General features: G+C 32.2%; 1 protein-coding gene across 1 annotated transcript; it reads left to right on the top strand.

The window, feature by feature from the left end:
- Positions 1 to 10,257: 10,257 nt before the first annotated feature.
- Positions 10,258 to 10,665, top strand: LOC143624772 (FBD-associated F-box protein At4g10400-like). Its single transcript, XM_077095314.1, has one exon. The coding sequence runs from the start codon at positions 10,258 to 10,260 to the stop codon at positions 10,663 to 10,665; it is 408 nt and encodes a 135-aa protein (XP_076951429.1).
- The last annotated feature ends 4,203 nt before the right edge of the window (positions 10,666 to 14,868 follow it).

Below are 14,868 nucleotides of genomic sequence, written 5' to 3'. Positions count from 1 at the left end.
TCTAATGAATAAATATTAATACAAAGTTAAGAAAAGGTTAAAACAAAAGGAGACAAAAACAAGAAGTATGTGTAGAATTTATGGCCTAGAAAAAAACCATTCAATAAAGAAAATTCACAAAAAATAATCATAACTCAAAATATAAATAAAAAACGAAAAAAACTAAAAAAAACTAAAATGTTTCCTTGTCTTTCTTATTAAAAAAAAAACATAATGTTAAGGTAAAAAGACACAGTGATTAATAAAAAAAAAGACACAATAAATCATAAAATATAATACAATGCCGAGCAAAATAAAACACAATGTTGAATAATATAACACAATATCAAGGATAAAAGACACAATGTCAAAGGAAAAACACACAATCAATGACGAAATTAGTAGATTTTTTTAGACCACAGATCCTTCTCATCATTCTCATTTTTGCCCCCCTTTATAGAATAACTTGATCCTACAAAGTTATACAAGTTTTAAATATAGCATGTCAAACTACCAACAATCTACTATACTATTATAAATAGGGGTGTTCAAAACCGGATATACGAACCTTTCAGATTGTGGTTTTCACTATCCGAATCAATGTTATAAAACTCGCTAGGCGGTCCCTAGGCGACCAACCCCCTTGTAGGGAGTACTCGGGGAGTACTCGGACATGATAAATATAACCTAAAATATGATAAATACAACATAAAATAATTAACGGATATTATATATGTTAAGACAAACATAATTCACATCAAAATAAGCATAATTCATATGAAAAAAAAACTTAATTCAAAAAATTCATGTTTTGTTGTTATTTTTAATTTTTTACTAAAAAATAAATTGGCAGCCTAGTTGACCTTGGAGGCCGAGTAATCCCGAGTACTCCGACTTTTGACCGGGTTGGACCTTAGCGAGTAATGATGGCCGAGTTGGAAAAAGGCGGCAAGGTTGATGTCCAAGGATCTTGGAATCGCCGATTCCAAGGCCTTGTAATCCAACTTTTACAACACTGATCCGAATCCGAATCCGAAATTTCGGATATATTTGAAATTTCGATATCCGATCAGATAATGGTTCGGATATCCGAAAAAAATCTGGAAAATGAAAAACCTAAAAAAATACAACTTGTTTTAAAATTAACTTACAGGTCAGTCACAACTCAAAACATCAAAATTTTCAATCCAACACCCTTACAAACTAATAAATCTTTGAACAAGCTGTAATTAACAATTTAAGAAACTAATAAAAACCTAACATCAAGGTGGAGCCGTGGTGGATTTAGTGCAAACGGAATTGTGATTTCGGCGGACGGCGGTGGTGACTGGTGTGGTGGATTTGGTGCAGACGGAAATGTCGGACAGCAATGGTGACTGGTGTGGTGGATTTGATGCAGACAGAAGTGTGACTGTGGCATACGATGGTGGTGACTAGTGACGACTGACGGATATTGATGGAAGACGGAGGCGATAACTGGTGCAGCGTCGGATGGAGGCGGTGACCGGTGACGTCTGATGTTTGTTTAGAAATTAGGTTTAGGAATAAATGCATAAGTGAAAGGGAAAGCTAAGCGAGTTTGTTTCTATATGTATTATAATAAAAAAAATTATTTAATATTTCAGATAGTTCGGATATCAAAGCTATCCGAAAAATCCTAAAAATGCTATCTGAATCTGAATCCAAATTTTTGGATATCCGAGTTTCGAATATCCGAATTTTCGGATACGTATTATCGAATAATTCGGATACTTTTGAACACCCCTACTATTAAAACAATAACTCTTTCCATAAATAATATACATTCTGTAACATCCCGGAAAATCTCATAATTATTTTGGGCAAAGATGTCAACTTTGAAAGATGAGTGACTAAAAATATTCTCAAGATAAATCATGGGAAAAATGAGATAAGAAAAATAAGCATCTCATAATAAGGAAGTAAGAAAATCCATCCCACATGGAAAGATGGAAGAAAATGGAAGCATTCCACATTGAGTATAAATAAGAAAGATAACTTTCGTTCCACATGGAAATAAGAAAAGAAATGGAAACTCTTTATAATGAATAGAGTTACCATAGTGATATTCTTATGTGGCTAGCCACTCTCCATAGTCCCAGCGGAGGGTGCGAAGCATCCGACGCGCACGCGCACGGACACGGACTTGGACATGAACTCGGGTGATGGGTGTAATGTGGCGTTTTGACTTTGCACTTCGCATGCTCGCATCGTCGCGAGCCGCATAAGGGCCACCTTAGTATTTTTGGATAATACAAGGATTGAAAATGAAAATATGAATTTTCCTTCCTTTGCACGACGCGAAAGGATTAAGTTTAAAGACTTCCGCTAAGTGAAAGACAAGATATCTAAACCGACATAGTACGGCTTCGCGCTACGCGAAGTATTTCTTCGTGTGACACAAAGTAACAGATATACATGCATGACACGTGTAGACACGTGGCAGTACGTGGTGCCACGTGGCAACACCGTTGGTGACTCAGCAAATAACAAAGCGGTATGCGCGACGCAAACGGTACTTTGCGTGACGCGAAGAAACACAAAAGTTACTATAAATAGGAAGGTTCATGGCACGTTTCATCTCACACCAATCACACCTCACATTCACACGTTTAGCATCGTTTTGCGTGCTGGTTCTCGTAGTACGTGCCAAGCCACAAGGTTCCGACGGTTTAATCCTCAATACGCGATAGGGAGTAGAAGTGCTGCACATACAAGCTTAGGCATATAAACTCCGAATACGTAAGGTAGGGGTTCTGCCTAAGTTATTATTTTATTATATGGCTTAGACTATAGTCAGGGGTATAGTCCAAACCTTGACCATGTTTACAAAAGCTTTATACATACAAAGGTTATAGCTAATATAATGTTTCTTTATGATTAAGAAACATAAGCTTTTACATATATGAAGATGTAGTCAGAAATAGTTCTTTCACAATTAAGAAACATTACATGCAAGATATATAGTTTTCTTCGTGATTAAGTAACGTAAGATTTTACATACAAAGGTTATAGTCGTTTAATTTTTCTTCTTGAAGAAGAAACCTATCGATAGATGTTTCTTCATGAAGAAGAAATTCAGCACATACTTTATAAATAAATGAAAGGACTACGGGTCTAAATATTTTATTCAAACAAATAATCAGTCAAGGTTTAAAGCTATCAAAACAAGACTAAAGGTCTGTAGCTGGATCAAGAGACGATCCGGGTATTTATACAAACCTATTTCATTATAGGCCAATAATCATTCACAAAGGTTTACAAAGGAGATCACCGCATCATTCAGAAAAGACAATCACAGGTGAATACGTTAAACCTTTTACAGTCGGTCATTAAGATAAACGGGGTTTATCTTAACAAATCAGTCATGTTTATATGAGATTACGTGATCTCTAAATTTAAGGGATTACGTGATCCCTAAGTCACAAGATAGAAAATAAAAGCAAACTCAGATCAAGTACACATGTGTCTGGATCCAAACATATCTGTCTAGCCTATCAATCAAGGCTACAAGGTCGCAGGCTAGCTGACATAACAAAAGTTCTCCAATGGGCATTAGTTCCCGGAGAACCATAATTGTGTGTGTATGGCAAGTGGCACAAGTTCCCAGAAATAAGAGACGTTTCTGCTGAGATTGTTCAAGAAAAAGTTTCAATAAATGTTTTTAGAGTCAATGATTCACCAGCAAGTCGCTTACGTATTTTTCCCCCATATTACATGAAAGCAGGTATAGTACATATAGCAAGGAATAGAAGTCATTTAAGGAGTTAGATGCTCGCTTATGGAGATGACTCAATTTTTAATTATTAAAATATTGCAAACAAGATCAAAGGTTTGTAAACCAATCACTCGGATATTTATTATCTGAGAAAATTTCAAAATAAAATAATATTTTATTATAACTAAAGACTTCAGCTAAATACCTGCAACTCTGTATATTTACAAAACAGGTACCAACTAACGGGTGTCACGTCTAGACCCTAAGTCGGGGTATGACACATTCTCATAATTTCTTTCTAATAAAATAATTCAAAATTATATTAAATTACATTTAATTTAATAACATTAAACATATTCTAATCTACTATACAATTAATACATGTGTTCCTTCATGAATTTGGGTTTTCTTTTCAAAGTTTCATGGTAGTAATCATTTCGATTTTTGATTTTTGTTTGGTTTTAGTTCTTATAAATTTGTTTTGTTTCAGTTTCGTTTCGGTTTGATTTTGTTTTTTTTTTAGTTTTGTTTTAGGTGGGTTTAACTTTATTTAGTTTTTCGTTTTGATTTTCACAGTTTTTGTTTTTGGTTCGGTTTCAGATTTATCGGTTTTAGTTTTTCAGTTTCATTTTGATTTTTGTTTTAGTTTTATTGATATTTGGTTTTATTTAGGTTTTCGGTTTTGGTTTAGTTTTTTTCAATTTAGTTTTGTTTAGTTTGTGTTTAGTTTGTTTAGTGTTTGGTTTTAGTGCCTATTGAAAAATGAAAGAATATGGAGGGTTAACAAATTAAATGAAATGTGCATATGAGTTTCAACTTTCAAGTGAGTTGAAGTCATTGAAGCTTTATATTTTTCTTTTTATCTTCATATCCAGTAATAATGAATTCGCATTTGGTAGATAGGATTTTAAAATATGAGAACGTTGTATGTGTTAACATTAATTTTTCTTCTTATTCTTCAAGTGTGTTATTTCAATTTTCATTTATGAAAATGGGTCATTTTATAAATGTTTCGTGCTTTGACTCGGGTCAAAATTAGTCATTTTAAATAGGTATCAGCTGTTTAGTTCTGGTCAACAAGTCAATATAAAAAGGTATCAATTTCGTTCTGGTTTCAACAGGTATTTTTAAAATCATGTTGATTTGGTTTGGGTCATAAAAGCTCAATTTTAGAAGATATTTATTTGGTTCGGGTTAAAAATGGGTCATTATCAAAACGTAACGATATTATTCTTGTTAAAACATGCCATTTTAAAAAGGTTTTGATTTGGGTCTGGTTCATAAATGTGCTTTAGACGTGCTTCAGATTATTAGGGTGCAAGACTTTTCATATAAAATGTAAAAACAATTTCCGTATTCAGTTAGTCATTATGTTTGTTAGATTGGTGTATGAATGTTTATGCCATCAACTGTGTTCCCGGTCCAGGAAGAAACGAAGTCCTAATTATTTTTGGATGCTTATCGAGAATCTTTCGTGGATGCTTATTTTCTTATTTGCTTGCTTTCCAGACTCATGTTAGTGAAATTTGTTTGTTTTATGTTAATATTATTTTTTAAAGTTTATGAACTTTACGTTTTAAAGTTTTTAAAATTTTCTTCTTAAACATTCTATTATTTAAAGTCATTCTTTGTAAGTTTATGTATTTCAATACTTTGTTTGCGTATGAATATGAATTGCAATTACAAATTATGTTACTATCTCAAAAAATCTTGTCGTTTGAAATTATATATGTGTTTACTTGATGATTCTATATTTTCGCAATAACCTAGTTAACAATAATATCAAATGATGAAAGTTTTAAATATACAATATGAACCTACCAATATCTAAGTAAATGAAGGATAAAACCGTCAAACTTAACTTAAAAGTTTATACAAACTAACTTAAACTAAACTACAAGCGCATTTTTACCAAGCTAATTACGAAGAGATTACGAGACACGGGTTAATTGTTCAGCTCTACGAGTTAGACACAGTTAAAATTTGAATAAATTAAGTTTGGTGGAAAATCTATCAACACAATTTGAATATAATTATCTTTTTCTATGCTATCGGTATTTGGTATTTATAAACTAACAAAATAAGTCAATGAAAGTAAAAGTCAAAGTAGGTCAAAGTACTGTCAATGTTGCGCAATAGTCAACAACGATCAATGGAATCTATTTGAAGATTTTATGGTGTTGAAGATTATGAGTACATAAAAGAAAAAGACTTGGAAGATTCGTGGGTGGGTGAATTTTCATAAGCTGGTTTTGGATCTCGTTTGGGCCGATTATAGGCCCAATTTAAGAATATTTATTGTTTGCTTATTTCAATTAGGGATGAGAATTTTTTTTACGAATACCCATATCTATACCTATTCAGTACCTGTACCTGTATCTGTGCAAGTCTATTGGATACAGTCCAAGTAATCACTCTTTGGTCCAGACCAACATACCCAAAATATTGTAGAGCATGATTTTGGAATCATTTTTGTTTTTCAAAAATGATCTGCAAATTGTAATTGTGAAATAGTTGTGTAATCCTAATATGCATATATATATATATATTGATAAAATAACAATAAATTTATCTAATAAATTAAACACAATGATGAATGCGTATTACACAATGACTTGAAATGTAGAATACAATGGCAAATACATATTACACAATGACTAGAAACGTAAAACACAATGACGAATGCATATTACACAATGACCTAAACGTAATACTCCTTTTTGTTTTTCGAAGTATGAGAACGCCATATGTCAATCAATGGACGTAATATACAACTCTCTAAATCTAAGATCAATATATTAGAAATCTTTCCTACACTTTTCAAAAAGTAATAGTTTTTGTTTGAACCTAACACTTAGCGGAAACATAAGTTATAAACATAGATGCATCCTTAGAGTTAGCATTTAACCTAAATGCTTAGATTTTTAACATCATATCAATAATTCTTTTATAGTTTTATGATGGGCATGCATTCATCAACAATCGTGAGAGCTTTCTTGCACAAAGAGAAGAACCATTGACTCATTTGACTAGTTAGCGGCTGATCACCACCAAGAGATTAACATAATAACAATCATTAGACAAGACGATGCAATTTAAATTCATGTGACAGTTTTGCTAATTCAAATCGAAATTAGTTAATTAAGTATTAAAAAGTCACCATTTTTCATAGTTAAGATTTTGGAAAGCAATTAATAACCTGACTAGTCACAAACTTAAAACAATCTAATCTAACTACTATATTAAATCAAAACATGCTTTCATATGTTCTTTAACTAGAGGTGCACAAATCAGTTTAAAACTCAAAACCGGTTTGGTTTGAAACCATATCGGTTTGGTCAACAAAAGTCAAAACCGGTTTATTACTGGTTTCGGTTTGAGTTGAAATCAGTTTCTTACCATGTTACGATCGTTTTCGGTTTAGATTTTGATCGGTTTCGGTTCAAGTTTTGACTGGTTTTTGCCCAGTTTTGGTTCGGTTAACCGGTTTGGAACCGGCTTTGGTGGAGAAAATAACAAACCGGTTCCAAACCTACGGTTTCAATTGGTTCCAAACGGTTTCTACATAATCGGTTTCAAACCGGTTCGGTTTGATTTTCGGGTAAGTTCGTTAACCGGTATATTTGCCAACCTCTGCCTTTAACTATGTCATCCACATGAGATGCCAACTAATCAATTTCCATTTATACATATTCTAACTGATTAACTAAATCATTCCCTCAATTTAATAAATTTTTATATTAAATAAAATATTTTCTACCCGTGTGCGGGTTATTATCCTAGTAACACAAATATAACATCAGAAATCATAGATTTATTTAGGCTTGAAACTTATATTATATATCTTGAGGACAATATTTTGTAATAAGTTTAAACGAGCAAAAAATTAGTTTAAAAAAAATAACTTGTTTACTAAGGAAATAAGTTATAAATAGATTTAAAGGATTCACGTGATATAAATATCAATTAAACAAAAGTTATAACAACTTAAAATATTTCGTTTAAATTTTTTAACAGTGTTTTGGCTTACTGAACCACTTGATTATATCTATTTCATTCTTAGAAGAAAACTCAACATAGATGAAAAGACCTTCTGCCTAACCTAGAGCCCCCCCCCCCACCACACACACACACACATATATGTATATTATCATAGATGAGACTTAAACCCAAGACACCCCCCCCCCCAATAATAATAATAATAAAAGTAGGGATATGCAAAAATCGCGTAAGACCGCGAGACCAAACCCGATTATTTACAATAGGGTCGGTTCAAGGGTCCTAAGAATACTATTAAACGAATTCGGATCAGGATATTTTCACTTTACATAACGGTTTAAGGGTTCTAAGAATACCATTAAACGAATTTGGGTCAGGATATTTTCATTTTACATAAACCAAGTAAGACACGTGGGACCTAAACCAATCAGACAAAGTTATTTAACATAGGTTCTGGTCCAGGGTCCTAAGAGCATTCTTGGCAGCTTTTTTTATCTATATTTCTACAATTACACTAAAAAACACTATATTTCTCTCATATACAATTAAATAATATTTTTTTGCATCTTTATCATTATTTTTTATCTCTCCTCCACTCACACCCAGTTTCAAATATATTAAAAAAATAAATAGAGTATGAGCTATTTTTCTCAAAATTTACTCATTTTAAAAAATTTTTCTAATTCCCTCACTCACACCCACTTACAACTCTTTAAATAAAGAAAGAACTTCGGTTTTGATCCCTGCGGTTTCTTAAAATTATCAATTTTGGTCTAATAGTTTATTTTAGTCTTTTATGGTACAATAATTTTAATTAACTATCAGTTTAGTCCAACCCACTAACGTCATCTACCAACCGTTAGTTAATACAACTTTGAGGGGTTTTTTTTAATATTGTTTACAAACTTTTAATTCATATAAATATTTCTTTATTTTTTTTTACTAAATATAATTTTTATACTGTTTGTTATTTTCTAACTATTATGGTTTATTATATTTGTTTATATATAAATATATAATTTTTTTAAAAGTTTTTTTTTCGAAACCGAACCTTTTATGCAACCGTGTATTTATTTATTTGTATTTGAATACTTTTATTTTTATTTTTTATATCTATAATAATATATATGTTTTAAAAACAGAATATTTATTTTTTTAAGTTCCAGTTTAATTTACCATTCTATTAACTATAAATGATCTAGAAAATTAACTTTTCTGCTTTTATTTATCGGTGGTAAAAAGAACATATATTTATTTTATATTGTTTTTTTTACTTTTCAAATGACGGAGGTTTTTGAAAATTTGTTTATTAATTTTAATTCTTGGTTTGTATTTTTTTTCGAACTAAATTTTTATACTCTATAGAGTTTGAAACAATTATTTCATATTTTAATCACCTTTGCCAGCCCATCAAAATGGGAATGACGTCTTGGTTTTTATTTGTTAAAAATATACACTTGCATAAAAGCGTATGTTTCGAAAAAATTATATTTATTAAAAATAAAAAGTGTATAAATATTTATATATAAACAAATAAAAGAAACCATAATACTGAAAAATAACAAAAAGTATAAAACTTAATTTTGGTAGAAAATCAAAAAAATCTTATTATTAAAAGTTTGTGATCTTATTATTACAAAAAAGCCCCTCAAATTGTGTTAACTAACCGGTTGGTGGTTGATGTTAATGGATTGAACTAACACTAATAGTTAATCGAAACTTTGTACTATAAATCTTAAAATAAAGTATTGGATTAAAATTAATAATTTGAAGAAAACACGTGAACCAAAATCAAAGTTTTCTTAAATAAAACACAAAAATTCTCTCTTAAATAAAAGTAAACAAATACTTCAAGTCCAAGTGGCAAGTGCTAAACAAGGTTGAAACCCAATCCCAACACTCAAACTGAGAAATTGAAGAAAGATGGGAAGGACTGCGTGTTCTCCGACCACCGCTAACTACTTTCATTCCGGCCACCGTACAACAAACAAACAAACGCATCCCTTGAGATCCGTCCGACTACTATAACCTTCCAATATTTTATTTTTTCATTTCATTTGGCCGATTGGGAAGAAATCTCTGTCATCTAAACTAACCAAACATTAGTTAATTAATTAATCAATTATTAAAATGTAATTTAACCCCATCCCTGTGTTGTGTTGTTTTGTTCTCCCTACTGAACCCGAATTTGATCAAATCCCAAACCCTAATTTCTTTTTCAGATTTTAATCTTTCAAATTAATTAGTAGCCCACTACATAATAATAATAATAATGTATTAAAGCCCAAGTTATTATTTTAATAACAAAACCCAAATAACTTTAGAATTAAATCAAGCTCGCACTTCAGCGTCACCAATCTCGTTTAAACATACAGATGTACATATATACAAGCGTAAATAGATTTTTACATACGCGCGTAGATACAAACTGTCACCTGTGTGGTACGCAGAACTGATTTCGTTAAAATTTATGAAACTCACCAATCTCGTTTAATCTCTAACGTTATTTTGAACTGTTGGGTTTGAATTTTAGGAAACAAACAATGAGGAGGCCCAAGAAAGTAGACAGGCTTAGCAGCTTGCTCGAAGACATTCAATCGCACATACTTTCACTAATGCCTACAAAATTTGCGGTTCAAACCTGCGTTTTATCCAAAAGATGGCGCTACACTTGGATGAGCATCACAAAATTTGACTTTGATGATATACCGCCCCTCGGTTTTAGTAGCTTGGAAACATTTGTGGATCGGGTACTAGGGTCTTGCAAATCATCTCAAATTGAATCATTACGGTTAACCTTTTTTGGTTACCCTGTTCAAGAGTCAAGCGTATCGAATTGGATTGATAAGGCAGTCACGTTAAACATTCGTGAGCTTGACATACAATATCAGTTTTTCGAGTTGCCTTCAAGCCTTTTCACTTGCACAGTTGCACAACACCCACAAAGTTAAAGTTATGTCTCGGAAATATTTGGGAATGTGTGACTGTGGTCAATCTTCCTTGCTTGAAAACTCTTGACGTTGCGGTTTTCACTTCTCCTTTTGCCAGTGCGTTTAAACTCATCGCTGGCTCACCGATGCTTGAAGATTTATCTTTGCAAGTTGTAATGCACTGTGGTGAAGAAGATTTCATATTTGATATACCGACCTTGAAAAGATTGAAACTACACTTGTTTCGTTCTGAAAATACTAACAAACTTGTTTTACGCGTCCCTAAACTTGAACATCTGCTTTTTGATGGGATACTATACTCGTTATTTGTAATGGAAGATGTGTCGTCTTTGGTTGAGGCATCGTTTTCGTTTGAAAATAAATCATTTAATAATCACATTCACATAGTTGAGCTTTTAAAGGGAATTAGTGGAGTTAAGTTACTCTCTATTAAAAAGTTAAGAGATACACAGAAAGACTCATCTTTGCTTAAGATCATATCCGCTTCACCTCTGCCCGTCTTTCTGAATATGGAGCGCTTGGAGTTGAAAGGTTTTTGGCATTTCGAACTAATATCCAATTTTCTTGAAAGTTCTCCCGAGTTGAAAGAAATATATATCGAAAAGGTCATTGATTTGTTTGTTAGAAAGATATATATATTATATATTGAGAATACACCTGTCTAAGTTGTTTGTGTTAATGACAAAGCTTCAAGGTTCTCGTTGGGTTGCTCCGAAGTTGGTTCCCGCTTGTACGCTAGTGAAACTTTTTGTATTGCAAGTGGTGGAAGTGTGATATGCCGTTTCTTAAGTTCTTGTTGGGAAATGCGTAGGTGTTGAAGACGGTAACAATCAACTTGGAAAAGTCAAGCACAAAAGAAGAAACGCTGATGCGTCACAGTTGCATAATCTTCCTAGGGCTTCAAGGTGTTGCGAGATCCATTTTCATAGAAATTGATCTCCTTCTAATGGTGTTTTATTAGATGGGTATGTACTGATTCCTATAATTTGCTGGTTGTTATTTGCTACATGATTACATTAACCGGTGCTTATTGTTTTTAATTGTGATTTCACTTATGAATGTGATTAGAATCTAATTATTGAGCAAATCAATATGTATGGTGAACTTGCTCTTCTTGTGTGCTCGTGAAAGTCATTGTTATGCTGGAATTTTATCCATTTTCACTGATTATAAAATGGTAATGTTCAACAATATGTTTATATTTTTGTTGATTTATTAAGGTGCTCACGGGTGGGTTCGGGTAGGTTGCGGCCCCGCCGGGAACACCACCCCAGCGGTTTGGTTCAAAAGAAAAAAAACTCCCAGAAAGCGCCTAATAAATCAACAAATTAACAAATCTCTTAATATTTTTCTTTTTTCAAAAAATTCATCCTCTGTTCCATCAACACTTTAAAAACATCATATTTTCTATAAGAAAAAAACAAATGGATCCAGCACCAAAGTTAGAGGTGCGAAGAAACCGAAAACTGTTAGTTCTTGTAGCCCAAAATCAAATCAGCAAGTGCCATGTGAAATGTTTTCCCAATTGGTGTTCGGGTCTTATGCGCATCAAATATACATAAATAGTTTATATATTTTGTATTATGTGTATTTAAAAAAGTATATATTTTTGATCTTTTATACTTTTATAAACTAATATGTGTAAAACAAATAAAAATTCCAAAGAACAAAAGGATTAAAAGCAGGCTTGCAAACTGAGCTTGAGCTCAACTTTTCATGTCACTAAAATAAACAGGCCGAGTCAAGGCAGTTCAATTCGTAAACTCGTTTCCACTATGTTTGTAAACGGGCAAAGTAAGCCAGTCGTGGGTTCATGGCTCGCTTGTAAGCTCACTAGTTTGTTTCATTTAAATCCTAGATTTTAAACATTGTGGAATGTGGACTACCTATCTAGACACAAAGATCATGTGTAGTCAAAACTAGACACTATCGGACATTCTACGTCATGTAGCGTCCAATCAGCATTTCAACATTTTACAAAATATAGGTGTAGTCTAGGGCTGTCGTTTTTACCCAAAACCCGAAACCGGACAGGACTGTAAACTTATTATTGAAGCTCAATGCGTGAAACCAAACCGTTAGTAACGATTCAGTTTAAATATTCAACAGTTCAGTTTCAGTTTTAAATGATAAAAAAATCGAACCAACGGTTTGGCTCATAGTTTAACTTGGAAACCATTAAAACCGAATTGTGAACGCTATACGTAAGGTGTTAATTTTTTTTAATTGAAAAAAAACTATAGCAATACCATACCCAAATTAAAGACAATAAAATGCTCATTTTTATGGTGCAATTTTTAAAAAAATATATTAGCGTATGAAAAAGTTACGGCCGTTAGAAAATCGTTGGTGGAAAGTTGGTTTACAATTAAAGTCAAAAGTAATACATGGGTAAGTTGAAGGTTCAAAGTTGTAAATTTCTTAAATTTACAAAAGTCGAATAAAGTTGAGGGGGCAATGCTGTTACTATTTCTATGCATATATTTTATAATGGACAAGTTTGTCCCTATCTTACATGCTCTAGAAAGGGTACCTTATGCTTTATAATTTGTAAATTACTTAAAAAGCAGGTGCCTTAATTTGCCCATGTCTCATGCATTATATATAGTATAGATAACGTAAGAAATAGTGGTTAATTTAGGCTTGAAAGTTATAAAATCTTATATATCTAGAGAATAATATTTTTTTAATCTTTATAAACAAAGTTAAAGTTAGTTTTCAAAAATTATTTGTTTACTAAGAAAGTAAGAGCGTTTTTTGAATTGCTTAAAAGACATATCTTAATTAGTTAACGATTAATGAAACCTCTTAATACGTTGTGAGTGTGGGACATCTCATAAGATGTGTGTGTGTGTGTGTGTTTGTGAATTTTTTTAACGACCAACAATTCAACGAATCCTTTAAATGAGCTCTGAATAAATGCACCATATCGGGATGCACTCTTCTTTCAATCCGGGGAAAACCCTTACCTAAGGCCGACGTCCGTGAAAACTCGCCTGAAGGCTTGACGGTACGGTGAGATAAAACCCGTTCAATTTAAGGATCCAACTCAGTGAAGGCCTAACCATTTTAGTGGCCCAAAGCAAAACAAAATTTTGAGGCCTTTGTCGAGAGTCAGGGAGACGAAATTATAAAGTTTATAATATCTATTTTTAAAATTTATAGAGGGATTATCATCTTTTGTATATGAAATTATAAAATTTAAAATTTTAATTTAGAAAAATAATGTGATTTATATATTATACAATTAAAATGAATCAATGATGTAAATTCAAGCTATATACATGTGAAAAAAAATTGAAACAAAATAAATAAGAAATGGCCATATAAATCAACAAAATCAAAATACAACTTTAGGGAGTCGAACCTAGGGATGGCAATAGGTGGGGTTTGGTCGGGTTTAGGTATTATATATATATATATATATATATAATATAATATAATAAGCTATATCGGGTAAAATATCTCAAATAATTGACATCGGGTATATAATCGGGTAAATGGGTCAATGTTATCGGTAATCAGGTCGGGTAATCGGGTATATTAGAAATCCCAAACCCGTCCCAAACCCGCGAAAAATTTCAAAACTAATCACAAACCCGTCCCAAACCCTAATGGGTCAGGTATTACCCGCCTCATTTATTTCGGATTTCGGGTTTTCCCATCGGATTCGGGTTTCATTGCCATCTCTAGTCGAACCCAAATGGGAAAATGGGATGTTTACAATTTTAGAAGTTAAAAACAAGTAAATAATCACCAGACCAAAGTGTGTTACCGAAAAGTTTATTAATTACAATTATTTATATTTATTTCTCACTTTATATAAATAATAAAAGTTCTTAGATGGAGGCCTTATTTTTTTTGGGGCATTAAACCCTAGCTTGGCCCAACACTACTGTTGGGTCAGCCCTTATCCAACTAGTTAACGCCATCTACTCACCTAGGCTTTCATCATCATCCTGTTGCATATGAAACTAAAATAATGAGTGTAAAAATCAAACCTAAATCTCGTAAAATACTAAGTTTTTTCCTTATTACTCCACTACTATTTTATTGGCATGTGTGCTTTTTAAAGTGTATGAAATGCCTAAATTAGTTATCATTGTGCTTTACTGTTGTTGGAGTGGTGTTTTATTAAGTTGTAAGGGCAAATGATAATTTGAGTATTTGACAGCCACTAAAATAGTTTTGTTTTTTCTCAAC

Source organism: Bidens hawaiensis, unplaced genomic scaffold (genome assembly GCF_021521415.1).
Source record: "Bidens hawaiensis isolate Kalapana, Puna unplaced genomic scaffold, B.hawaiensis_p1.1 tig00003961_1, whole genome shotgun sequence".
NCBI classification, from domain to species: domain Eukaryota; kingdom Viridiplantae; phylum Streptophyta; class Magnoliopsida; order Asterales; family Asteraceae; genus Bidens; species Bidens hawaiensis.
Note: the sequence above shows the minus strand (reverse complement) of the source record. Positions and strands in the feature narration are given on the sequence as shown.